Genomic DNA, 27,354 nt, shown 5'->3' with positions numbered 1-27,354 from the left:
AAAGTTCTAGGAATACCCATACCTAAATCCTTGATAACAGTCACATAGAATGTCTCATATATTATAAATTTTTTAAAGTGTGTTTTATTGATTATGCTATTACAGTTGTCCCATTTTTTCTCCCCTTTATCCCCCTCCTCCTTATACCCTACCTCTCACCAGCATTCCTGCCCCACTTAGTTCATATGTGTGAGACATGTGAGTCTCACCCAACTCATGGGTTGTACTTAAGAGTTGTTTGTCTTCTCTGTTTCCTGTACTCCTCTTTACCTCCCCCTTTATTTCATACCCACCAGGGAATGCTTCTTATTCCCTGTACCTTTTCACCTGTTCATCCCCTTCCCCTTCCCCGTTGATAACCTTCTGTGTCATCTCCCATTTTCTGTGATTCTGTTTCTGTTCTAGTTGTTTGCTTAGTTTTTGTTTTTGTTTTTTAGGTTCAGTTGTTGATAGTTGGGAGTTCGTTGTCATTTAACTGTTCGTACTTTTTATCTTCTTCTATTTCTTAGATAAGTCCCTTTAGCATTTGATATAATAAGGGCTTGGTGATGATGAACTCCTATAACTTGACCTTATCTGGGAACCACTGTATCTGCCCTTCCATTCTAAGTGATAGCTTTGCTGAATAGAGTAATCTTGGATGTGTAGGTCCTTGGCCTTTCATGACTTTGAATACTTTTTCCTAGCCCATTCTTGCCTGCAAGCTGTCTTTTGATAAATCAGCTGATAGTCTTATGTATACTCCTTTGTAGGTAACTGTCTCCTTATCTCTTGCTGCTTTTCAGATTCTCTCCTTATCTTTAATCTTGGGTAATGTAATTATGATGTGTCTTGGTGTGTTCCTCCTTCGGTCCAGTTTCTTGGGACTCTCTGAGAAGGAATTCTGTTACCTTCACCAGATTGGGGAAGTTTTCCTTCATTATTTATGTAAATAAGTTTTCAGTTTCTTGCTCTTTCTCTTCTGGCACCCCTATGAGTTGGATATTGGAACGTTGAAACTTGTCCCAGAGGTTCCTTGGCCTCTCCTCGTTATTTTGAATTCTTCTTTCATTCTGTTGTGATTGGATATTTACTTCTTCCTTCAGCTCCAAGTCATTGATTTGAGTCCCAGTTTCCTTCTCCATTGGTTCCCTCTATATTTTTCTTTATTTCACTTTGCATAGCCTTCACCACTTTTTCTAATTTGTGTCTGTACTCAGCCATTTCTGTGAGCATCCTGATTACTAGTGTTTTGAACCCTCTATATTTTTCTTTATTTCACTTTGCATAGCCTTCACCACTTTTTCTAATTTGTATCTATACTCAACCATTTCTGTGAGCATCCTGATTACTAGTGTTTTGAACCCTGTGCCTGGTAGGTTGTTTGTCTTCTCATTTCTTAGTTCTTTTTCTGGAATTTTGATCTGTTCTTTCATTTGGGCTATATTTCTTTGCCTTGGAGCACCTGTTACGTTGTAAGGGGCAGAGTCTTAGATATTCATAAGGGTGGGGTAACCTGTTTCACTTCCTTGTGGTGCTCTATGCAGGAGAGGGATCAGAGAGGGAACAGTATCTCTTGCTCAGCTCTTGGCTAGCTTTCAGTCACTTCCTCTTCTACCCACAAGCAAATTGGGCCCTTCTGGTGCTGATTCCCAAGTGGGTGGGTTTGTGTACATTCTAGGATCCCATGGGTCTCTCCAATGAACTCTCCTCTGATGCTGGGAGTTTCTCCCCCTGTCTCAACCCCCACAGGTTTTTTCAGTCAGGTTTTCAGGCTTTAGTTTTCCAGACCAGAACCCTGGGTTGCTCGGTCTGTCACACTCCCCAGTTTTTCCTTCCGGTTTATCTGCATGCTGATGTGAGACCATCCATTGACCCAGAGTCTGCCAGCGGCAGCCTTGCCATGGTTCCTCTCCACTCCGGCTGCCTGTCTCCACCCTTCCACCATCTGAATGAACGTTTCTTCTCTAACTCTGTGGTTGTCAAACTTCTATACAGTTTGATTTTCTGTCAGTTCTGGGGGGGTTTTTTTTGTTTTTAAATTTTTTCTCATCCTTCTCTTGCTTGTGTGAGGAAGCAGAGCATATCTAACTGCTACCTGCACCTCCTTAGCTGGAGGTACTAAATTTTTTTAATTAAAAATTAATCATACTTTATTTCTCTTTCAGTTTCTTTATTGTTTAACCTGGCTCATGAGATAAGTGGCAAAATGGGAGATTTCATGCTTCTGATAGTTTTTGGAAGGACGGGGGTTATTTAGGAGAAATTCTAAAGTCTGTTCCTGGATTTAATAATCTTTCAGGTTGAAAAATGCTTCTCCGGAAGATGTGGAGTATTATAATTGCCAGCAAGAACTTACAGATGACCTGCATAAACAGTATCAAATAGTGGAGCGAATAATTGGTTAGTAATAAATGATTCTAGTCACTTCTAATAAGTGATTCTAAAAAAACAAATCTTAAATGTACTGCCTACACATTGGACACAGTAGGTTGCTTTTACTATATATTAGAGTATTATAAAGCAGATAGCTAATTTTTACTTGTAGTTTTTACCAAGAATTATTTGTTGGATAAGATTTAATGTAAATATCTCTGATTTATCTCACAGCTCATTCCAATCAAAAGTCAGCAGCTGGTTATCCTGATTATTATTGTAAATGGCAGGGCCTTCCATACTCAGAGTGCAGCTGGGAGGATGGTGCTCTCATCTCCAAAAAGTTTCAAGCATGTATAGATGAGTATTTTAGCAGGAATCAATCAAAAACCACTCCTTTTAAAGATTGCAAAGTGAGTATTGTTTGACATTTTTAATTACTGTTGACATAATGTATTTATGCATCATAAATATTTCAAGCTCAGAATAGCTGGATCCTGATTTCAGATAGGCTAAGGAAGAGAACTGTTTGGTTGGTAGATCTTACAGGAAATGATGTTCCTATAATTCCTGTGTGATGTTAGATGTGGCACTGTATTTTAGCTTTGGTAAGCAAACCAGTTTCAGAAAGGTGAAAGGTCGTGCTAGTTGTGGTGGGGAGGCCAACCAGAGACAATCCTTTTGAAAGTGGATGTACATGATTGGTTTAGAAGGAAGCAAATACATTCTTTGAAGGTAGGAAAGGAAAAGAAGCATGTACCTGTAAGAAGGTATCCTAATGAAAGAGCTTTTGTGTTTCAAGTTATTTTTAATGATAGTTTTGGGGTCTAGTGCCACTAGAATTTGTTTTCTTTTTTTTTAAGCACCTTTTTTTCTTTTATTGATTCTAGAGAGAGGAGAAGGGAGGGAAGAAGAGAGGGAGAGAAACATCGATGTGAGAGAGAAACATCAATCGGTTCCCTCTAACATATGCCCCAACTGGGGACCAAACCCGCAACCCGGGCACGTGCTATAACTGGGAATTGAACCTGCGACCTTTCAGTTTGTAGGATGACTCCCAGTCAACTGATCCAGACTGGCCAGGGCTAGAATTTGTTTTCTTATTACATGGTTGAATTAAATTTATAATAATAATTTAGAAATCAGAAATCTAATGGGAGGGTAGCCCAGTTTTGTGGTTTATTTCTAGGTCAGGGCTAGAGCAATGGTTAAAGTGAATAAGTGACATAGCTTTTGTTTATGAAATAAACGAGACTCAAATATTTCAGCAAGAACTTAATTATCTCTTTAATTTTTTTATTCAAAAGGATGACAAAATATATCACTTTATATTATTGTTATAGTAAGAGAAAACAGTCTTCTTTCTTTTGACTGAATCCTGAGGTATATTTTGAAACATGGAATTTCGGAGCTTGATGATTTGAGATGTTATTTCAAAATTTAAGATTTTTCATCCTTTGATGTAATTTCTTACATTTAATTATATGAACGTTTATTTCTACTAAAGGTATTAAAACAAAGGCCAAGATTTGTAGCCCTAAAAAAGCAGCCATCCTATATTGGAGGACATGAGGGTTTAGAATTAAGAGATTATCAACTGAATGGTTTAAATTGGCTTGCTCACTCTTGGTGCAAGTAAGTATATTTTGAATCATTATTTAATTTGAGAGGGTAAACATTTTATAGTTGCAGGAGTTGGAAAAGATTTCCGCCAACATAAGAGATAAGACCTTTTAGTATTTAAATGCAGGTCTTTGAATTTTCTTGTTTATAAGCAATACTAACTACATACTAAGAAGAAAAAACAGTGCAGTTTTGAGTTTAAGCTATTCGATTGTCAGAGTACTTAAATAAGTTTTTATGAAAATTAAACCAAGAATATATACACATTCCTATCCCACACTAGTCCTGGACTATTTCTTTTCATCCCAGTTATTTCTGATACTCATTTAGCCTTCCGTTTTTCCCCTTCTCTCCTATGTCTTACTTGATTATTGACAACATAAGGTGACTCTGGAGTGCAGTTTTTTCAAAACTTGACCACAGCTATAGTTTTTTCTGCTATATTGTCTTTCTGTTTACTTAGCGTATTTGAACTCCAGCATTTGCTAATGGATTGAGTACTTGGCTATATAAGTAATTAATTGAAAAATGCTGTCAGTTTTTTAAATTTCTCTGACCTAAATGGTAAATTCCCTGTACTTCTCTTAAACCATTATGTCCTTACATTTATTATATAGCTAATAGAGGTAGTATATTGTATGTAACAAGTATCAGATTAGTTTTATTTGTTTGTATAAACATGTAATGGGTTATGTAAAAACATTTCTCTCTAAATTTGAATCTTTGTTGCATACATGATTTTTGTTTTTAACTTTGTAGAGGAAATAGTTGCATACTTGCTGATGAAATGGGCCTTGGAAAAACAATACAGACGATCTCATTTCTGAACTATTTGTTTCATGAACATCAATTATATGGGCCTTTTCTGTTAGTAGTACCACTCTCCACTCTAACTTCCTGGCAAAGGGAAATTCAGACATGGGCTTCTCAAATGAATGCTGTGGTTTATTTAGGTGACATTAACAGCAGAAACATGGTAAGTGTTTTCTCCACAAATTTAGAAATCTAGGCATACTTTTCTTTGAAGACAAGTATTTCACTCACTCGCCTTTGTGGTTTTAATTTCTAATATACTTGCCAAAAAGTAAGTGCTCAATGCATTTTTAATTGGCTGTAATTAAAAATTAATTTTTGCTTTAGTATTACTTTATAGATTGTTTTCTTCCTTATGGAAAGTTCCAAATGTACATGAAAGCAGACAGAAGAGTATAGTAAACCCTCATGTGCCTGTCTACAGCTTCACAATTTTAACTCAGTTTTGTTTCATCTGTATCTCAAGGTTGTATTTTCCTCCTCTAATTATTGTGATGCAAACCTCAGATATCATATTTCATCCATAAATGTTATTACATGAGTTAATCAGTAGTATTGTGTTAACTTTTTTCAGTAAGAAGTATATAGTATTAAAGACATGTCTGCTTTATTTTATAGATTTTGATAACAGTGTGGTATTGACATGGTCAGTATAGCTTGTTGGACTGTATAAAGAATAATTTATTTTATTATGTAAAGTACATAATTTTTATGTATGTTTTGAGTGGATTTTATTTTAGATATTCCATTAAAAGTATGCTTTTAAAAATGTGTATCTTAAAATTATCATTAAAATTTCTTGATAGATAAGAACTCATGAATGGATGCATCCCCAGACCAAACGGTTAAAATTTAATATACTGTTAACAACTTATGAAATTTTATTGAAGGATAAGGTATGTATTACCTGTGTTTCTGTTTGATATTAGTGTTTCCTTTACAATGTGTTATGGATAACTTAAGGGTCAGCAAACCTATAGCCTGTGGGTCAAGTTTGGCTTTTTTTTTTATGACCCTTGAACTGACAATATTTCCATTTTAAAAGGTTGTCAAAACAAACCAAAGAATATACAACAGAGACCATACATTTGTTCACAAAGCCTAAAATATTTACCATCTGGCTTTTTACCTAAAAGTTTGCCAACTCCTGACTTTCATGAAACTGGTTTAGTGTAGTGTCTCTTTAAAAGGAGAAAGGTATCTAGTTAACAGGATTGAACTATCATTGTGTAGCACTGTGCTAAATGCTTTATAGCTATTATCTTATTCTTTTATAGTTAATATCTTAAGTAATTCCTATTTACTTCACAAGATATTGCTATCTCTACTTTGTTAGAAAGGAAAATCAACTTTCAAAAAAGTTAATGGACTTACGTAAGGTCATATGACTATTCAGCAGCAGAATCAGGCCTGTCTCTGTTTTAACCCAAAGACTTGTGTTTATGTATGAGAAATCCGTAATTCATAGAAACCATACAGTGAACTATATTTACACTTGGAGTGAGACACTCTTCCAAATTTATATTCTGTTTTCTCTAAATTGACATTAATAGAAACTTTTACTGGACTTCAGTTAAAAATCTCTTGTAAAATTTTTATTTTTATTTATTATTTTTTAAAATAGAATTCTATGTTGTTGTTGTTGTTTATCCTCACCTGAGCATATGTGGATATGTCTTACTGATTTTAGAGAGAGAGCAAGAGAGAGAGACATCCATCAGTTGTCTCCCATATGTGCCCCTACTGGGGATTATACCTGCAAACTTTTGGTGTGTGGGGTGATGCTCCAACAAGCTGAGTCACCTGGCCAGGTCTCTTCTACAGTTTTTAAGTGATATTATTGTTTTTTATCCTTTATTTTTCATCTCTAAGCTAATGAAAAATTTTTCAATATTATGCTTTGTTTTCTCATAGCTAAATCTGTCATGGAAGGAACTTTATTTTGTATGTTGACATAAGTATTTGAGGATTCCAAATACTCAAATCAAGTATTTGAGGATTCCAGTTAATCTTGAAATGATATAATTTTCATTTGAAAATTGAGATAGTTTATTTTTAACTTGCTTCATTTTAATAATTTGAATTCAGTCCAAATGGGAAGCATGAATTTGAATTCAGTTTTTCTTTTAAAATATTAATTATGTTCTTCTGTTCCTTTTAAGGCATTCCTTGGAGGTCTAAATTGGGCATTTATAGGTGTAGATGAAGCACATCGATTAAAGAATGATGACTCTCTTCTGTACAAAACTTTAATAGACTTTAAGTCCAATCACCGTCTCCTTATCACTGGAACTCCTCTACAAAACTCCCTCAAAGAGCTCTGGTCTTTGCTTCATTTCATTATGCCCGAGAAGTAAGATAAATTGTAATATAAAATTTTAATGTTTTCATGCTAAGTTTAGTAGGAAATAATTCGTGTATGTAATAAGGTCAGAAAGAGGTTTTATTGCCCTAAAACATTGGACCACAGATTATTAGTTTATATTTGTAGTGCTGTTTTAATCTTTTTATTTTGCTAATAAATAAACTTGAGCCCATTTATAATAAAAATGGTTTTGCCCATGTTCAAAGTATACCTTCTTAAAAAACTCAAAACTGATTACTTGCTGGTAATCCCATTTTCTAAATGAGGAAAATTAGACCATATATATAACTTGTTCTACATCCTGTGCACACTCTTTTTATAGTTTCAGAACTTTAAGATTGTATCATTTGAGAAGTACTTTAGTGATAATTACTCCCATATTTGAAAGTACTTCATCTTTAGTTAACTCAGGGAGAATCATAATTTTTATAAAATAACTCCACATGTTTTATCTTTATATAGTTATTAAAAGTGACTAGGTTTAGCTATTTTTTTTCTAAAAATCTATTTTTTGTTTACATGTGTATACCCTGAAAAATCTCATACTGCAATTTGACTTTTTTTAGTGATTCTTCCATTTTCTTAAATTTGTAAGGTTTTCTTCCTGGGAAGATTTTGAAGAAGAACACGGCAAAGGTAGAGAATATGGTTATGCAAGCCTCCACAAGGAACTTGAGCCGTTTCTGTTACGCAGAGTTAAAAAAGATGTGGAAAAATCGCTTCCTGCCAAGGTTGAGCAGATTTTAAGAATGGAAATGAGTGCTTTACAGAAACAGTATTACAAGTAAGATGTAAACTAAGCACATGATCTGAACATTTAATTCTGAAGAACCTCCCTGTACTTGTCACACTGAGGTGTCCCCATCCACCCAATAGGGTAACAATTCTTGAATTTTAGAATAGGTTTATTCTGTGGCATATTGCGGCAGAGAGAGATTTAATGGCATGTCTAATGGCATCACCTGTCATGACAGGTGATATAAGATTATATATCATGGGTGATATAAGATTAAACAATTCACCTTCTAATACATCATCAGTTGCTTTTCTCTATTTCATACTGTCATTTTATAGAGGGTTCTTTTGCAGTGTGAGGATTTCCATGGTACTAAGGCATTATTGTGTAATTATAATAATTATGTAATTGAGAAGTAGAGGCTGGAAGAGAAACTTAGAAAATAATTCTAGGCCTATTATTTGATACTAATATTAATCATTTTGTATAAATTATGCATGTCAGATTTATATAGTAATGGATCAAAAAAAATTTTTTATACTAACAGCTATTTAAACATTTAATTGTATAAAGTGCATTGCTACATGCATTTGAATTCTCAGAAACATATAGTAAAATCTGTAAGCGCTATATGTTTAAAAAATAAATTTATCACATGAATTTTTGCTTTTATTATGGAAAATTTCAAACATAAACAAAAAGGTCATATAATAAAGTCTCATCACTCAGTTTTTTCCAGCTCAGAGCCAGTGTTTTTTAATCTGTAGCTACCTCCACGTCTTCCACCTGCTATCATTTTGAAGCAAATCAGAGATACGAGGAAGGTCCCCCCAAAATCTCCAGAATTTATTTATAAAAAACTGTATGTTAATTCTTACATGTTTAAACATCAGTCATCTTTATAGTACTTTCCATTTGATGGAATGCACCTAGCAAGATTTTTTTTCACTGCTCAAAACAGTTTTTTTGAACTCATCGATTTTGAGGCCCTTTTAGTGCTTCTGCCTTTTTTTTTTTTTGGCCTTTTCGACCTGCAAAGCATTTCCCTTTGAGCACTTTTTTCATCTGGGGAAACAAAAACAAGTTGCTCAGGGCGACACTGGGTGAATAAGGAATATAGGGCATGGGGGTCATGCCATTTTTGGTCAAAAACTGCTGAACACTCAGCATAATGTGGGGAGGTGTGCTCCCCTCCTGAAATGGGCAAGCACATTGAGTCTTCAGAAAAAATTCACTGAAGCCAAAGGCAGCCTCTCACACCACCACCAGCTGGTATACCAATACAGATGGGTTTCTAGAGAGGAAAGCCTGTACTATAGGCCCTTCACAAGATAATTTAGGTTTTGGGGGGTCCTGCCTAACAAGTATTTTAAGTTATGTTGTAGACTAACACTGTAAAAAGGAAAAAAGTAAAAGATGGTAGAAAACAAAGTGGATCATGACAAGAAGAAATGTTGTATTGTATAATTTAGATAACCACCCATAATTTTTCTCTGACTTGTGTATGTGTTGTGTAATTGTAATTTAAGAGAAGTCAGTGTGGCTAAACCAGGTATCTTCATGAGGATTCTTTTAGGTCTGTGCATTAGCTGCCTGATAGAGTAAAACTTATAAGAAGGTTAAGACAGATAAATACAGTTGACCATTTTTAAAGTAAATTTTTTGGGAAAAGGATTAATATGCTCTACTCACTGTGTTACATTAGACCTTTACCATTAATTATGTTCTGATAACAGTTACTGTTAGTCTTATGAACTAGGTTAATTAGTCTTGTAAACAATATTTGGTCTATAATACAACATTGTAAACTTCATAGTGGTACAGTTTTGCTTTGGTGCTTGAGTGTGTGTGTGTGTGTGTGTGTGTGCGTGTGTGTGATTTTAGAATTCATTCTGGTAATTGTTCTCTGCTAAGCACTATTTTCATAATTTTTTTAAACAGATGGATACTAACCAGGAATTATAAAGCCCTCAGCAAAGGTTCCAAGGGCAGTACCTCAGGCTTTTTGAACATTATGATGGAGCTAAAGAAATGTTGTAATCACTGCTACCTCATTAAACCACCAGACAATAATGAATTCTATAATAAACAGGAGGCCTTACAAGTAAGAATTTTAAATTTGGGTAAAACAAAATTTTAGAAATGTTCATTTTAGTTATAACTGAAAATGACTTTAATATATTGGTTAGAAGTTCTCTTTGATTAATGGTATATTTGAGTAATGGTAATTTTTACCATTTAGCCCTTTATATAAAAATCCTTTAAAATTAAAACTTATTCAATTATTTTGATTATTTTTCTAAAAATGAATCTTTCTAAATATGGCCAGTTGTAATTTATCCAGCAAGTCTTGTATTTTTTATTGTAAAAATATTCACTAATAGCTATTAATGCTGAATTTGTAAAATGGCAAATAGTGGTAAGCCCTCTTAAGAGGGCTTTTTTTTTAAGATTTAAAAATTTTATGTTAATGGGAAAAAGGTCAAATGACAATTTTAATAGATTTTAAAACAATGTAGAGGTACTGATTTTGTACTTTGTAAGTTGTAGGAAGATACCCGGTCGTTAAACAGTCTACAAAACTTATGCTAGTAGATTATATAAAAGACTGTACAATTTTCACTTTTTATATTGTACACAGTCTTAAGGCTATCTTGACTTCAGATCTTACCCTTCTCACTGCTGGAAGACAGATGAGAAGTGTGAGCAAAGTGCAGTTGCCATCCAGCTACAGTAGTGCTTTGAAGTGCTAGGATCATAAAGTTCCATATGTATAAATTTGAATACATTTTTTTACTCTTTTAAAACCTTTGACTGCTTAGTTCCTACTTCTTCCAGTGTATTGTTTTCCAGTGTATTGTTTTTCAGCTGAGATTTTTTGTTTATCCTTCCCCAAGAATATGGTTTTTTACTGATTTGAGAGAGAGAAGGAAACATCGATGAAAGAGAGAAACATTTATTGGTTGCCTCCTGTACATGAAACCTACACAGGATCGAACAGCAACTTTTTGGTGTGCGGGACGATGTTCCAACCAACTGAGCCACCTGGCCAGGACTCAGCTTAGATTTTTGGAGAAATAGTGTAATAAATACTAGAGTAAGATCATGTCTTTTTTTCCTCCTGAAAATACAACAAAAACCTAGGTGCTAAAAGGCAAGGAAAATTTTAGCTTTAAGCATAGAATAAAATGGTAAATGTCCTAGAAGAATTAGTAAACTGAAAAAAACTTTTTACATTATGAAAATTTAAAATCTCTGTTTAACTAAACTGAAGTGTTAAGTGGGGCATTTGTTTCATTTGATTGGTTCTTTTAACAATTATAACACTTGTAATTTATTGTTTCCTTAGCACTTAATCCGTAGTAGTGGAAAATTGATTCTTCTTGACAAGCTGTTAATTCGCCTAAGAGAAAGAGGCAATAGAGTTCTTATTTTTTCTCAAATGGTGCGGATGTTAGATATACTTGCAGAATATTTGAAATACCGTCAATTCCCCTTTCAAGTAAGCATTTCATCTTGTCATTTTTGTGGATTTATATTTCACATAATTCCTCAGTATGTTCTATAAACCTTTGAAAATCTTTTCTAAATGAAGTAGATTTTTGTATAGACTACTTTAAAGAAAATATGTTTAAAAATTCTATTTGTCATTACACCCTTTTTCTTCTTGACCTTACATTTAGCAGCAAAGCAATTTTTAATATTTATTTTCTTTTAATTCTGTGTTTCTCTTCTATGCTTAAATCTGAAGGAGCAGTCTTAAGTTTTAGCCTTTAGTCTGAGCAGTCCTTGTGAATGTTACCATAACTGTTGCAGATTTTGAAGGTTTATGTGTTCAGAGTTATTCTAAAGCATAGCTTGCTGAATAAAACTAGATGACTTTAGAGAGGGTACCAGAGACCAAAATGGGTTTATATTCTGTCTATACACTATTTACTTTGAAATTCATTTAACATAAAGTAAATATGAATGAGTGTTTAATGTTAGAGTCAGGTGTTAGTTTCAGTACTTTTACATCTAATAATTTTTTTAAGATTTTATTTATTTATATTAGAGGGGAAGGGAAGGAGAGAGAGAGAGAGAGAAATATCAATGTATGGTTGCCTCTCGTGTGTCCCCCGCCAGGAACCGGGAATTGGCCTGCAACCCAGGCATGTGCCCTGACTGGGAATCGAACCACAATCATGTGGTTCACAGGCCCACGCTCAATCCACTGAGCTACACCAGCCAGGGCTACATCTAATAATTTTAATCCAGTATATGCAGCTAATGAATTACTATGTAATTGCGATGTATAATGAGTAAAATCCGTATTTACTATGTGTAATGAGTACTTTTTTTACCCAAATTTTTGAGGGAAAAATAAGGATGTGTGTTATACATGGGTAGTGCCTGAAATACCTTGTTTGTATCTTTCCTGGTGTTTTGTAATTATGTGTTGTATAAAATTTCTTGTACCATAATAGGTTCAAAAATAAATGCTAAAATTCATCTATAATACAAAAACCTCCCAAGTATCTAAATATAAATAAATAAATAATTAGATTAAAAATTAACATGAAAGTTTTTTTTCTGTGTAAGTTTGGGCCAAAAACGTTGGTGCATATTTTACATGAAAAAATTCAGTGTGTATATTCAGGTCAGGCAGTAAAATAGAAATAGAGTTACAATGATCAAACTCAGCATACATAATCCCTGCTCTGCTGGAGTTTACAGCAGGGTAATTACAAACCAATATCACATTACTATTCTGGTAAGTGCTATGAAGCATAGGTGGTTGGTGATATGGGTATGATTGAGAAATATGTAGTCATTTAAGGGTAAAAGTAGAAAGAGTGCCTTTGATTTTTTTTGACAGCTTTATTGAGATAGAATTTCTATTTCATACAATTCATTCATTTAAACTGTATAATTCATTGATTTTTAATGTATGCGTATTCACAGATATATGTACCCATCACCAGAGTCAGTTGTAGAACGTTTTTAGCATCTCAAAAAGAGACTGCACCCTTTAGCTATCACCTTCTGTTTCCCCATCCCCACCAAAGCTCTCTTGGTTTGTTTTTAAACAAATCATTATACATACATAGTCAAATAAAAATATAATGCAATAGTGCTTGTAAACAACTGTTCTGTGTTCCTAATACCTTTTCATTTCCAGATCACTTCCTGGAAAGAATCATTTTTAACTGTTTTTATTTAGGTCATATTTCAAAAAATGATATACCACTGTCTTTTAATTTTAATTTTTAATGCATTTTTAATCCTCACCAAGGTATGTTTTCTTGATTTTAGAGACAGAGTAAAGGGGGTGGGAAGAGGGTGAGAAACAGATGTGAGAGAGACACACTGATTATGTACCCACCCCAACTGGGAGTCAAACCCGCGCATCCTGTTGGTGTGTGGATGACGTTTCAACCAGCTGAATGACCTGACCAGGGATGATGTACCACTCTTTTTTAAAGATTTCTTCTATTTGTAATTTTTAGTAAAAAAGAACATTATTTGAAATTTTATTTTATTTTGGATGTATGTTGATTTGCTAGTGTTAGTGAGTATTCAGTATGTCAGGCACTGTGTGCTAAGTATTTTACCACATTCTGTTCATGGAATCTTCTGTATTCTATGAAGTAAGTACTACTATTATGTCCATTTATTGAGGAGGAAACTAAAAAGAAAAAAAATCAAATCACTTGTCCACGGCACCTATGAACATAAATGTGGGCTATTTGTTTAAAACCTCCAAATCAGTGATTCTCAAATTTTAACTGGGGGGTTTTTCTCCCTCAGAGTTTCATCAGTCTGGGATGGAGCTCAATAATTTGTATTTCTAAAATGTATTTCTTACAGTGAGTCTCCAGCAGAATGACAGGTTGTGCCATTTACTATTCCGGAAAGTAGTCCTAGTAGTTAAGAACACCGACTCTAGAGACAGAATACCTACCTGGTTATTGTTTTACTGCCTAAAAAGTACTTTCTACTCTCATAGTCTTAGTAAAAGCAATGCTGCATTTCTATACATACTTAATTTTAAAATTTATTTTAATTCCTTTTTAAATTTTTATATGTGATATTTTAATGTGTTTTTATTCTAGAGATTAGATGGATCAATAAAAGGGGAGTTGAGGAAACAAGCTCTAGATCATTTTAATGCAGAAGGATCAGAGGTATGAATGCTTTTAAAAATGTAAATTGTTTTAGTCATTACTTTAGCCAATACTAATTCAGCATAAGGCAGTTAATTTGCTTCAAAGTAAATTAGCCCACTTTCATTAGAAATTTTTTTGTATTTCATGTTTATTATTATTTTTTATATTCTATGTTTATTATTCCTATGTGTAGAGCTGTATTTTGGAGTCGTCTTGTTTGATTATATAGAGGTACATATATTTTATTAGTATTTTTAAAAACTGCCTTTTGGTTTTATTGGTTAAATATTTTAAAATTCAAAACGTCAATTTTAAAATATCATTTTGATTATTTACAGTTATAATTTTGAGACTTTAAAATTGTGCCTGTTTATAATTCCTTATAGGATTTCTGCTTTTTGCTTTCCACAAGAGCTGGAGGTCTAGGAATTAATTTAGCTTCTGCTGACACTGTTGTTATATTTGATTCTGATTGGAATCCACAAAATGATCTTCAGGCACAGGCTAGAGCTCATCGAATCGGACAAAAGAAACAGGTATTTTTTATTCCCCTTATTTAACTTTTTTAGAATCTTCTAATGATCAGTGAGATCTTGATTTATCCTCTTGGTTAGATCTTTGGAATACGGTCATTGCTATATGAGGAACTCAAATTTACCAGAATCTCCTGAGACAGAACTGAGATACCTATGCCTGAATAGAATCATGCACTCTCTTTTGATAATGTATTCTGTTTACAATTGTAGGGTACAATGTTTTTCATTCAGTATAAAACTTAATGTCTTCATTGTATTTAACTGTTTTATTTTAACTACTTTAACTCAGAAGATTGAAAGAGATTTTGCTTAGTACATTGCTACCTCTTTGTTAGCCCGTATTTTATACCTGTGCCTCAAAGATTTTCTGTGTAAAAAAACCATTCTAATTTTATAGTTTTTGTACAACCGTTTGGCAATTGAGAAATTGCCAAATTGGCAACAGGCCTTGAGAAAAACTGTTGCCATTTTGATACCTTGGTTCTTGTATTTTAATTAATTTACTTATGTTCATCTGTATAGTATTTCACAAATTTCACCAAAGCAGGTGGTATGAACAAATATCACAAAAAGGCTTAGCACATTTTAATGACTTATTAAACATTCATATTTTCTACTGAAAAATATCCTTGATTTAAAGCTAAAAATGTTTGTATTCAGATAATTATCATAAAGCTGCCTTACTAGGAATAGATCATGCTTCTTCCTATAATTTTTTTGTACTCTGGTATATTGCATACCCCTAAATGAAAGCTTGTTTAAAGTAGTAGTTCTCAACTTCATTAGACAAAATACAAACGACCCCTTTTTATGACAGTTGTTTTTCGTACCCTCTTTTGTCTTGAAATGGATACATGTAATTTGAAAAGTCATTCCAATGCCCTAATAGTTATTTAGGTTAAAAAGAGAGAGAGACTTCTTTTCAAATCCCAGGTATTTCAATGTATATGACTATACTAGGATATAAAGAACAAGTTTAGAGTTGAGAAAATAAAAGTGGGATTCATTCTTTTGAAGAACTACAAAAGAAGGAAAAAGCAGAGGTATATTGGTACATAAGAGGATAAATACCAGTATTAGATTAGATAAGAACAGACTTACTCATTATACAAAGGGGAACTTGAAGTGGGAATGACAATATGCCAAGACAAATTGTAGACTTAAAAGAGGAGAAAGTGAGAAAATATGATATTCTCACAGGCGAGCTGAGCCTAATACATATATGGAGTCAGAATATTCCTGTGTTATGGATGAGATGGGGAATAATGATTAAATGCACCAGACAAATACTTTCTATATTGAAATGCTCAACACAGAGGCATACTTACATTCCATTTGTACTAGTTTAAGACCTTGGCCACCACGTTTCCTAGTAGGTGATAGAAAATAGAGCCTATAAGAATGGTACTATAGGAAGTTACATGGTCAACCTCTGAGAAGAGTATCTGAATAAGATCACAACTATGCCACAAAGTCCAGTATAATGCAGAATATGTAGTATCTCTGGGTTCTATACTCTAAATACTGGTAAGTCCACCTAATTATTGTGAATATTAACAATATTCCCGTGAATTTTGAAAATATCTCTGTATGGCAGTAATGCTTGTTACAGAACCATTGACTTTGAGAAATAGGACAAAACTACTACATTTTAATTTTTGTCTATTTTAGAGAGCTTTGTTCTATGGCAAGACCTTATAACTTGGAGATTGGTTTATAGAATTTCAGATGATATGGAATAATGAAATATCAGAATTGAGAAAACTGGTTTAAGGTAGTCATAAGTTTACCATTTTCTCCCTTTTTTCATAGTTAAAAAATAATTTGAAAATTACTAGCATTCTTAGTGTAAAGAAAGCAAACAAAACGTCCTAATCGAAATGTAAGAAGGGAGGACATATACCCTCAGAATAATCTCTGAATTGAAGGAGCTTAGCTTTGAACACAATGAGATATAGATATATATCTGTATGTATGTATGTATGTATCTTTATTTATTTATTTCTCATTTTGCTTTTAACCAGTTGAAAACTTCATGTGGGATGAGCTTTGGTATATATTCCAATATTTGGGCACTTCAGGTTTGCAAAACAAATCCTTTATTTCAGTTTGTTTCATCATGCATATCTTTACAGGTAAATATTTATCGTCTAGTTACAAAGGGATCAGTGGAAGAGGATATTCTTGAAAGGGCCAAAAAGAAGATGGTATTAGATCATCTTGTGATTCAAAGAATGGACACAACTGGGAAGACAGTACTACACACAGGTTCTGCCCCCTCAAGGTAGTTACTTTTTAAAAAAATACCAGTTTAGAATCCTTCACTAATTTTTTGGAAATGTTGCATACTGTAAGCTGAACATTAAACTCTGTTCAATGTTCAATAATTTTTTACTTTTTAAAGCACTGGACTAATTTCTAGTCAAAGACATACATTTAGTACCTAGTTTTACCACCCTAGTTTTATAATCTTGGGGGAAACCCCTTTAACATTTAGGCTTCACATTCTTTTCTTTTTAAAATAAGTATACTACTGATGCTTCACCTACCCGTCATACAACTGTTTTAAGGTGACTGTGACAATAATTAATAAAAGTCTTGTGTAAATGTTAAATTTTTAACTGTGGGTATTGTTTTTCTTGATTATAGTTCTACTCCTTTCAATAAAGAAGAGTTATCTGCCATTTTAAAATTTGGTGCTGAGGAACTTTTTAAGGAACCAGAAGGAGAAGAACAAGAACCCCAGGTGAAAAAACAAAAAAAAAAATCAAAAACCTTGCCTCAAAATGCATCATTTATTTAAACTGTATTTAAGTGTAAAGTATACTTTCTTAAAATATATTAAAGTATATTTAAAGATTTCTTTCTAATTACAGGAAATGGATATAGATGAAATCTTAAAGAGGGCTGAAACTCATGAAAATGAACCAGGCCCTTTAACTGTAGGAGATGAATTACTTTCCCAGTTCAAGGTACATTTTCTTTAAAATTTTTCTTTATAATATAATGTAAATTGAGAGGGGCTGTTTTTCTTAATATTTTTTGTCGTAAAATTTGCTATGATGTATAAAATTATTTTTTCCTTATTCTGACAAACCTGTAGCAAACTGATTTAAAAGGGATCAAATTATTTAGGAATAGTTAACTTTTAATGAAATGGGGAAAGATACTATTTACTTAAGTTATCACCTAGAACAGTACTCAGCAAATAGTGTGCCCTTAAATATTTGGGTAAAAGAACGACTGTGATCCCTTACTTAGATTTCTGTGACTGATGTCTTTTATCTGATTTTTACTAGAGCAGTTTTGACATTAGATTAATTTAAGCATTATCACAACTAAGAAAACTCAAGTAAATCAGTCAAAGTTAGCAGTAAACTCCTATTAGTACTTACAAATACCCCAGATTTGGTGAGGGCTAAAAGGTTGCCAAGAGTCGTAAAGCAATGTTAAGTCAGCTGACCTCACAGAGTTAAGTTGTGTGCAAATCATTTAGTATAGAAAAGCAGGTTTCTGTGGATTCTTAGCTGTTTTCCATGGACCAAGGTTTGTAAGGATCAATTCAGTTTGTTATTTGTTCATTCAGTAATTTATTGATCACTTGTACAGGGACACGGCAGTGAATGAAAACTTTAGTAATTTTAATAGGTTGCTCCACTGCAATGTAGAGGATGTACTGTATTGGAGAAAGAATTAAGAAGGGAGATGAGTTTGAACATTAGTTCAGTAATTGTGGTGAGAGGTGAATGTTTCCGAAACCTGCAGCGACTCTGGCTGTAGTCTAATTAACTTTTTCTTTTTTAAGATTTTATTTATTTATTTTAGAGAGGGGAGAGGGGAGGGAGAAAAAGAGGGAGAGAAACATCGATTGGTTGCCTCATCTGTGTGCCCCTTTTGGGGACCAGGCCTGCAACCCAGGTATGTGCCCCCTTGACTAGAATTGAACCAGTGACACTCTACTTTGAGGGATGATGCTCAACCAACTGAGCCACACTGGCCAGGGCTAATTAACTCTCTTTATATGAAGTTATACTGTCATCTTTTCTAATTGAAAATTTGACAATTGGACTAATTGAAAATATGGAAAAAGCAAGTTATCTAGGATATACATTTATGTAATATTGATTAATTTTATACCAGTAGTTTGATACTCACACACAGCTGGCTTTAAATAACACATATGAGAGAATAAACACTATGTTTTGAGCCCCATTCCTTATGATGGATAAGCATCATTTTCTTGTCTTCATCCAGTAATTTTTAATGTATTGATACTGGCAATTACTTTAAATTAGTGCTTCCTGTGTACCAGATTGCCCAGTTCCTTAAATATATTATCTTATTTAATCCTCAAAAAAGTTAGCGTACTATTATTATCTTTTCTTTTAGAAGTAAAAAACTAGGGCTTATGGAAACTAGATAAATTTAGGGTCTCAGGACTCTTGTAACTTGTCAGTAACTCTTTAGGTACTAGTTTATCATAAAAATAAGAATATTGTATTGTTCTATATCACTTGATAGTTAATGAACCGGTGGGGTAATTCCTGCAGAAGATGATTTAGTATGTTGCTACTATGAATTACTTTATTATCCTGCTAACTTTTTCTAGTTCTTTGGTAATGATTTAATAGTAGGATAAAAGAGAATCACTCCTAAAAGAGAATTCTTAGAAGTCATTTGATTTGACAGACTTTGACCTAATAAAAAAGAGGAAGTGAACTTAGGTATTTTAGCATTCAGCATTCCTACTTGGTTTAATGTGTGGTCATATTCATTATCCTGAGGAACTTCAAGTTTTATTGTTTATTCTGGTATGCCACTTCCTCCCTCCCTAAAAAAAATAATATTTAAGGGTGAGTTTTTTTTAACCCCTATTCTGTTACTATTCTGGAATTCATCAGGTTGCCAACTTTTCCAACATGGATGAGGATGACATTGAGTTGGAACCCGAAAGAAATTCAAAAAACTGGGAAGAAATCATTCCAGAAGATCAAAGGAGACGATTAGAAGAGGAAGAAAGACAAAAAGAACTCGAAGAAATTTATATGCTTCCAAGAATGAGAAACTGTGCTAAACAGGTAACTTTTTAATTTAAAAGATACTTTTATAATGTAAGGTTATATATGTCTGGACTGATGTCTTTTGTTTGGTAGTTTTCTTATAATGTCTTCACCTGGTTTGCTAATGTTTGCCTTATAACTGAGTTGAAGAGTATTCCTTTCTCTTCTTTTTTGGAAAGAATTGTGTAGAATTGGTATTATTTCTTCATTAAATGTTTGCCAGCATTTGCCAGTGAAACCATCTAGGCCTGGAGTTTTCTTTGTTAGAAGAATTTTTAACTATAATTTCAATTTCTTTCATAAATATGAACTATTCAGAGTATCTCGTTTCTTTGCATGAACTTGGTAGTTTATTTCTTTCAAGAGATTGTTCTATTTTATCTAACTTGTTGAATTTATGGACATGAACTTATAATACCCCTCGTTATCCTTTTGGTGTCTATAGCATATTTATTGATTCCCTTCTCTTTTTATTTTTTACTGTAAACTTTTTACTTTTTGGTGTAATATGTTAATAAAGTTATAACTTTTAGGTGTGCGATTCTATAACGCATCATCTGTGTGTTGTGCTGTGTGTTCATCACCCCAAGTTTCATCACCATGTGTCCTACCTACCCCACTTTCCTTCTGGTATTCACCATACTGTTGTCTGTAGGGTTTATTTTGGTTTTTCCGGCTTAATCCCTTCACCTAAATTTTTTCTTGTTCATTCTAGTTAGAGGTTTATTTTATGTATCTCTTCAAAGAACCACCTTTGGTTCTTTGATTTTCTGTTTTAAATTTTATTGATATCTGCTCTTTTTCATCTTTTTTGGCTTTAATTTCCTCTTTTTTGTGTTTTAAGATACAAGCTTAGACCACTGAATCAAGATCTTCCTTCTCTAATATTAGCATTTAATGCTACAAGTTTCTAAGTCCTGCTTTTCTGAATCACCAAATTTTGGTATCTGTTGTGTTTTTATTTTCATTCATTGAAAATACTTTTTTATTTCCCTTGTGGTATCCTTTTTAACCTGTAGCGTTCCCCCCTCCCCCAAGAAGTATGTTGTTTAATTTCCAAATATTTGGGAGATTTCTCCAGATATCTTTGCTGTTAATTTCTAGCTTACTTCTGTCATAGTTAGAGCACATACCTTGTGCGATTCCAATTTTTAAAAGTTTGATGCTTATTTTATGGCCCAAACGAACAAAATACCAGATTTTTAAAATTATAGTAATAGTGTCATGACAAGTTATTTTGGATCCTGCTGCAAAAAAGAGAAAAAAAAATACTGGATTCTGTTTTGCATTAACTTTTGCTTTTTAGAACATAGCATTATAATATTAATTGTCTTGATTACTGAGTTTTTGGTGCCACTATAATTTTTGAGTCTGAGGTAGGAGGGACTTGCCTCACCCTCGTCCTTGTCCTGCTACTCTTCTCCCAAGGGTAGTTTTTTGTTTTCCTATAGCTATATTAGGTCTTCTCCTGTGCCCTCAGTCTAGTAGGTGAGATGGGTCTGGCAAGATTTCCTGCCTGTTTTCTCAAAGGTGTCTGTTCCCTTAGTTCAGGGCTGCACCACAAAGTAAAGTTTTCTGTAATTTCCCTCATTGCTTCCAGTATTTCTCATGAGCACCTGGTTGAGGTTTGTGGAGAAGCACTTCAGATTGGATGCAGGTTCTGCCTTTATCTTTGGTTCCCAGGGATTCTGCTCTCATGGTAGCCCACATGCAGCCTTTAGCAAATTTTACCTAACTAATTTTACTATTGTTTGCTTTTACTATTGCCTACACTGCCTGCTTTTATGGTACTCGTTGTCTGCCATTCATGCTCTTCACAAGTGGCAGTGTTCAAGCCTCATCTCTTCTTACAAGCTGCTGTATTTCCTTATATTTGAGACTCCTAGATTGCCTTGCTATTTTGATGTGTTTAAGGAAGTTATGATTTTTATTTTTTTATTTTTTTTTAAATATTTTATTTATTTATCTTTAGAGGGGAAGGGAAGGAGAGAGGGAGAGAAATATCAATGTATGGTTGCCTCTGCCGAGGACACAATGTATCGTTTGTCCCCTGCGGGGAGCTGGCCTGCAACCCAGGTGTGTGCCCTGACTGGGAATCGAACCGTGATCTTCTGGTTCGCAGGCCCATGCTCAATCCACTGAGCTACACCAGCCAGGGCCAGGAAGTTATGATTTTTAAATTACATTTTGTAGATTATGATTTTGTTGTCTGTGTAGGTGCAACCTACCAACTTTCTATATCCCATGCAGAAATGAAGCGAATAATGTGTTTGGCCTGAAAGTGCCCATGTATGCAGTTTCTTGTTCGTGTTTATATCTCCGAACCCTGTAGTGACTTCCTTTTACAGTAGATGGGAAGCATAGCATTATATTAGATTTTGTGAAAGAATGAAAGAAGGTTAAAACAAATAATTGCTAAATGCCCATTCTTAAACCTTTCAATAAATGTTTAGCAGATTAAAGGTATTCAGACTATGTACTGAGATTTTGGAAAAATTCTAAAGACTTACAGAAAATAGATTTTGGTTTATTTTTTAAACAACTAATGGATGTTTAGTAGTTTTTAGTAGGCTTTTATGTGAGTTCAACTGGCATTTTTTCCTTTTAAATATCTGATCAATCTAATTAGAATACCAGTAAATGGATACCTAGGAGAACAGGGAGAAAAATGACATCATCTGTCCACCCAGGAATAACCACTAGTAATATTTTTACATAATTACAATTTTTTAGTACATATAATTTGCCAGACTTAAATGGAATGTTAATTCAGAAGTTGCTTTCTTTGACAGTATGTAATGAATGTTAATTATTCTACAACACAATTTTTTAATGGCTTCTCAGCTTTCCATTGTATAGATTATTTGTCTAATCTCTTTGATAAACATTTAGATTGTTTTCATTTCTTTATTTTTAATTCTGTGATATAAATGACTTTATTGGATAGTGTAACTTAACAGTTCTGGTGTCAGGGAAAGTACCTGGGCGTGGTGTTACTGGATCAGCACAATGATCATTTTTAAGGCTTTTGATAGAATATTGCTAAATTGCCCTCAGTCCCAGTTTAAATACCTAACGGAAGTGTGTTACTTTTCAGTTTTCTGTACCATTACTCATATTAGCTATGATTGCTTAATTGGTATTGGTCAAATTGATGGATTAATAAAAGAATTGTATTTTGTTGCTAGTTTAATTTTTATTTTTAAAAAATGTACCAGTGGGGCTTATAAAATTTTATGCTTCTATTATTTGATTAATTACCCTTTCTTGTATTTTTACAAAAGGGCAGTGAATGTTTTCCTGCTGATTTATAAGAATGCTTTGCTTATTAAGGTTAATGACTGTTAATGTGCTATATTTTTCTGTTTTATTGGCTCTTTAGTTTTATTTAGAGAGCATTTGGACATATAAAAATATTTGGATTTGTTAATTCTGTCAACTTTTTAATAATTTTCTTTGCTAATAATAGAGACCTTCTTCAAGCTTGGTACATTTTTTATTTCGAATTTCAGGTTAGTTTCAACGGAAGTGAAGGGAGGCGCAGTAGAAGTAGGAGGTACTCTGGATCTGATAGTGATTCAGTCTCAGAAAGGAAAAGGCCAAAGAAACGTGGAAGACCACGGACTATCCCTCGAGAGAATATTAAAGGATTTAGTGATGCAGAAATTCGGCGGTAAGATGATACAACACCATTTTATTTCATCTTGTTTTTATTAGAAGGTGAAACTAAAATAGAAAACTCATAGATTTCAAACATAAAGTATTAGAGAAGACTAATATATGGTAATTATTTAGGGATTGGGTGGGTTCTGCTTTTGGGTGATCATTATAACTATGAGATAAAAATGTTTGGCAACTAATCTTTGCATAGTTATTTATTGTTAGTCTACTTAGAGTGCTAAATTTTTTTGGTTTTATTAAAGTGGTTCAGAATAGTGGCCTTTTTGATAATGAATGTATATTTCAGTACATTAGACTTATTTAATAAAAATTCTCACTGCACTTATATGACTCTCAACATTACTGTTTTTATGTGAGAATAATTTAGTTCCATATTTTTCTAGTTTTTAAATTACAAAGTGATTTGTTTTTCTAAAGTAACCGTATTAAGGGTATTTGATATGTCCAAGTAGGAACTGAGGTAAGATTGACTACATGAAATAAATTGTTGGTTTTTTTTCAAAATATGTTTATTTCTATATACAGATGTATTTATGGAAAATAGAATGACCATTTATTTACTTTTGTTTATGTAATAAGTTTGCTTATGAAATTTGTAAAAAGGTTGTTCATTGTTGTATTTTGAGAGTATGTTGTTTTTTTTAAGCCATTGTAACTCTTTTCTTTTACATCATAGACCTGACCAATAAAGTTCTTCCTCATTCTTTCTACCAGAAAATTAAATATGTTGTTAGATTTTATTAAGGTTATTTTATGACCACCTGATTTGCCGGACTCTCTGTCTTTAGTTGAAGAGGCATTTCAACTTCTACTTTTCCTGGATATTTTCTCTCATCCATCAGCCACTTGGGTAGCTTTGTTCTTAAGTAAACTTTATTTTCCGTTGTTGGTTTAATATTGTATATCTGAATTAAAACTTTTGAGTTGAATTTTATCAACACTTGGAATATTAGGAAGTATAATATGACTGATAATTCTGGAGACACTTCCTGTGGTAGTCTTAAACCTTTTTTTTTTGTCTTGTGAAAATAATAAAGTAATTTCTAAAATAAAATTTAGCTTCTATTGTTTTATTTATATTGGTTTCTAAACATCATCCTGGGTGTTAAAATATGTCTTGTTTTACTTGGTATATGTTAATGTTTCAACACTTTGGTTTCTAGCATAGTTTATTCATTTTTGGTAGTAACAATGCCTTGAACTAATTTGGGTGCTAACAAGTTTTTTTCTTATTTTTATATAGTTGTACATATATAATGGGTAGTGAAACCTGCATTTAAATCAAAAACTTATTTTCTGTTAGGTTTATCAAGAGTTACAAGAAATTTGGTGGCCCTCTGGAAAGGTAAATACATCTGTTATTCTTACTTAATTACGGTGTGTTTTATGTGCTTGTCAGCTTTGTTTATACTCAGTTTAGGTACTTCGTTAAATTTGCTTTTAATAGGCATTTGCAAAGTTCACCTGTATCAACCAAAATTCAAGTATAGTTTTGAAAAATGTTTTTGTAACATCCTTAATTCTTTCTAGTCTCTAAAATTTTATCTGCCAATGAAGCTTTCTATAAAATACTTTGCATTTTTATAAATCTAAGGTATTTTTCAGATGTTTTACTTACTTTTTATCATAAACTTATAAACTACAGATTTATTCTTAGAAAAACTGAGTTGATAGCCTACCTATGTTAAAGACAATTTTATTTTTCCTTACTAGGGAAGTTTCCCTAAATGCAGCTTCTTTTTATACAAACTGTTAAAATTCAAGTTGTCAGGATACGTTTGTTTGTTTGTTTGTTTTTTTAAGTTTTCAGTTAATCTAAATCATTTTTGGTAATTTGGATATTTTTTGTCCTTTTGTGGCAAACCCACTGTCTGGATGTAGAGTAGCAAAGACTCAAATTGGTTTAACTCTATTTTTTCTCTCCAAAACTCCCTCTTAAAATAAAGGTATTTTCTGTTTTATTTTTAGATGATTTGTATACAATACAATGAAAGACTTGCATAATTATTTTTATGTAAAAATAATTTTAAACATTAATAGTTTATATTGTCTATTCAGTTCATAGTAATACAGGACTTTTATAATACCTTTTTTAATTTATAATTCTAACACTTAACCACATTCTTTTGAATTTAAGATCTGATCAGTGACGAAAAGCTCTTTTAGAAGTATTAGGTATTAATCTTCATAATATAGAAGTATTATATATTGATGATTAATCTTCACACTTGGAGTATACCAGTTTGCTCTGTAATGAACTGACTAACTTTATTATTATTCTTGAATGTGTAGATGAATCGTTTTCTCATCAGATCTTCCTGATTTTTATATATCTTATGCCAATTTATGAACTAGAATTGACAGGGAATGTAATAGTGTGATTTGTACCCTTGGGGTGGAGTGAAACTTAGTATGCATATTTACCTGAAAATCCTGTTATTTTATTACAGACTAGATGCAATTGCTCGAGATGCTGAACTAGTCGATAAGTCAGAAACAGACCTCAGACGACTAGGAGAATTGGTACATAATGGTTGCATTAAAGCTTTAAAGGATAATTCTTCAGGAACAGAACGGACAGGTAATGTTAAAATGAGAGTGATTTAAAGACCAGTAAAGGGCAGTTTTAGAATATGCTTATACAGAGTTATGCAGGTACTGTATCTTAAGTTATCTATTCATTAGTCTTAAAAGATGCTTTACACAACTTCTGGCCAAGGTGGAGGTGTAGGTGGAAACACTGTGCCTCTTCGCACAACCAAGTTTAAAGACAGCAAAGTTTTAGTAACAAAAACTCAACCAAAACACAGAAATTTGAACTGTACAGAAGTCCAACAACAACGAACCATTCAGCCAGACTGGTAAGAGCGGCAGAGTCAGCAGCTGGCGGAGAGGGGTCACAGCAGAAAAAAAGTGGCTGGACTGACCCAGGAGCTCAGGCAGCAGTTGGCAAATCCCAGGCATGGGGTGGAAATGGGCAGACCCAGTGAGGGTACAAGGTGGCTGGCTGACCGCGGTCACACATTCACACGCAGATAAACCAGGTGAAAGAGTGAGCAGTGAGACAGACCATGCAAAACCAGGACCCCAGCGCCGGGAAATAAAGCCTAAAAGCACCAATTGGAAAAAACTTTCCGGGTCAAGGTGTCAGGAGAAGCTCCCAGGCCCACAGTTTGTTGGAGAGACCCACAGGGCCCTGGAGGGTACACAGGCCCACACACCCGGGAGCCAGGACCGGGGGCCCGGTTTGCTTGTGGGAAGGAGCAGAGGGGACCAAAATATGAGAGAGAGCTTAGAACAAGCGCCATTGCACCTCTCTGACCCCGCCCCCACATACAGCATCACAACCCAGTGCGACTTGGGTTACCCCACCCTGGTGGACACCTAAGGCTCCGCCCCTCATACATAACAGGCATGAACAGACCAAACATTATGACTCAAGCAGAAGAACAATTCACAGCCCCAGAGCCAATACTTTTAAGCAACCAAGAGATAGCCAACCGATCAGATGCACAGTTCAAAATACTGGTGATCAGGATGCTCACAGAACTGGTTGATTTTAGTCACAAATTAGAGGAACAAATGAAGGCTAAACTAATTTAAATGAAGGGAAATGCACAGGAAACCAGTAGTGATGGAAAGGAAACTGGGACTCAAATCAAGGGAGTGGACCAGAAGGAAGAAAGAAACAACCAAACAGAAAAGAAGGAAGAAACAAGAATTCAAAAAAATGAGAGGCTTAGGAACCTCCAGGACATCTTTAAACATTCCAACATCCGAATTATAGGGGTACCAGAAGAGGAAGAGCAACAAGTGGAAAACTTGAACAAGTAATAAAGGAGAACTTCCCCAATCTGTCAAAGGCAATAGACTTCCAGGAAATCCAGGAAGCTCAGAGAATCCCAAAGAAGTTGGGCCCAAGAAGGAGCACACCAAGGCACATCATCATTACATTAGCCAAGAATAAAATGAAGGAGAGAATCCTAGAAGCAGAAAGAGATAAGGGGACAGTCACCTACAAAGGAGTTCCCATCAG

General features: G+C 33.7%; 1 protein-coding gene across 2 annotated transcripts in view; it reads left to right on the top strand.

Moving 5' to 3' along the window:
• Window positions 1-27,354, top strand: part of CHD1 (chromodomain helicase DNA binding protein 1) — an 80,992-nt gene that overhangs the window by 30,388 nt on the left and 23,250 nt on the right. For both annotated transcript variants that reach the window (XM_037032406.1, XM_037032405.1), the window contains exons 9-26: window positions 2,282-2,382; window positions 2,590-2,768; window positions 3,863-3,990; window positions 4,738-4,954; window positions 5,598-5,687; window positions 6,954-7,144; window positions 7,752-7,940; window positions 9,834-9,996; window positions 11,242-11,394; window positions 13,988-14,059; window positions 14,428-14,577; window positions 16,713-16,861; window positions 17,227-17,323; window positions 17,454-17,549; window positions 19,479-19,655; window positions 23,150-23,310; window positions 24,622-24,663; window positions 25,769-25,899. In XM_037032406.1, the coding sequence (XP_036888301.1) occupies window positions 2,282-2,382; window positions 2,590-2,768; window positions 3,863-3,990; window positions 4,738-4,954; window positions 5,598-5,687; window positions 6,954-7,144; window positions 7,752-7,940; window positions 9,834-9,996; window positions 11,242-11,394; window positions 13,988-14,059; window positions 14,428-14,577; window positions 16,713-16,861; window positions 17,227-17,323; window positions 17,454-17,549; window positions 19,479-19,655; window positions 23,150-23,310; window positions 24,622-24,663; window positions 25,769-25,899 (2,486 nt within the window). The remainder of the gene's footprint in view (window positions 1-2,281; window positions 2,383-2,589; window positions 2,769-3,862; window positions 3,991-4,737; window positions 4,955-5,597; window positions 5,688-6,953; window positions 7,145-7,751; window positions 7,941-9,833; window positions 9,997-11,241; window positions 11,395-13,987; window positions 14,060-14,427; window positions 14,578-16,712; window positions 16,862-17,226; window positions 17,324-17,453; window positions 17,550-19,478; window positions 19,656-23,149; window positions 23,311-24,621; window positions 24,664-25,768; window positions 25,900-27,354) is intronic.

The sequence above is a fragment of the Sturnira hondurensis genome, unplaced genomic scaffold (genome assembly GCF_014824575.4).
Source record: "Sturnira hondurensis isolate 20B ecotype Veracruz unplaced genomic scaffold, ASM1482457v3 Scaffold0021354, whole genome shotgun sequence".
NCBI lineage: Eukaryota > Metazoa > Chordata > Mammalia > Chiroptera > Phyllostomidae > Sturnira > Sturnira hondurensis.
Note: the sequence above shows the minus strand (reverse complement) of the source record. Positions and strands in the feature narration are given on the sequence as shown.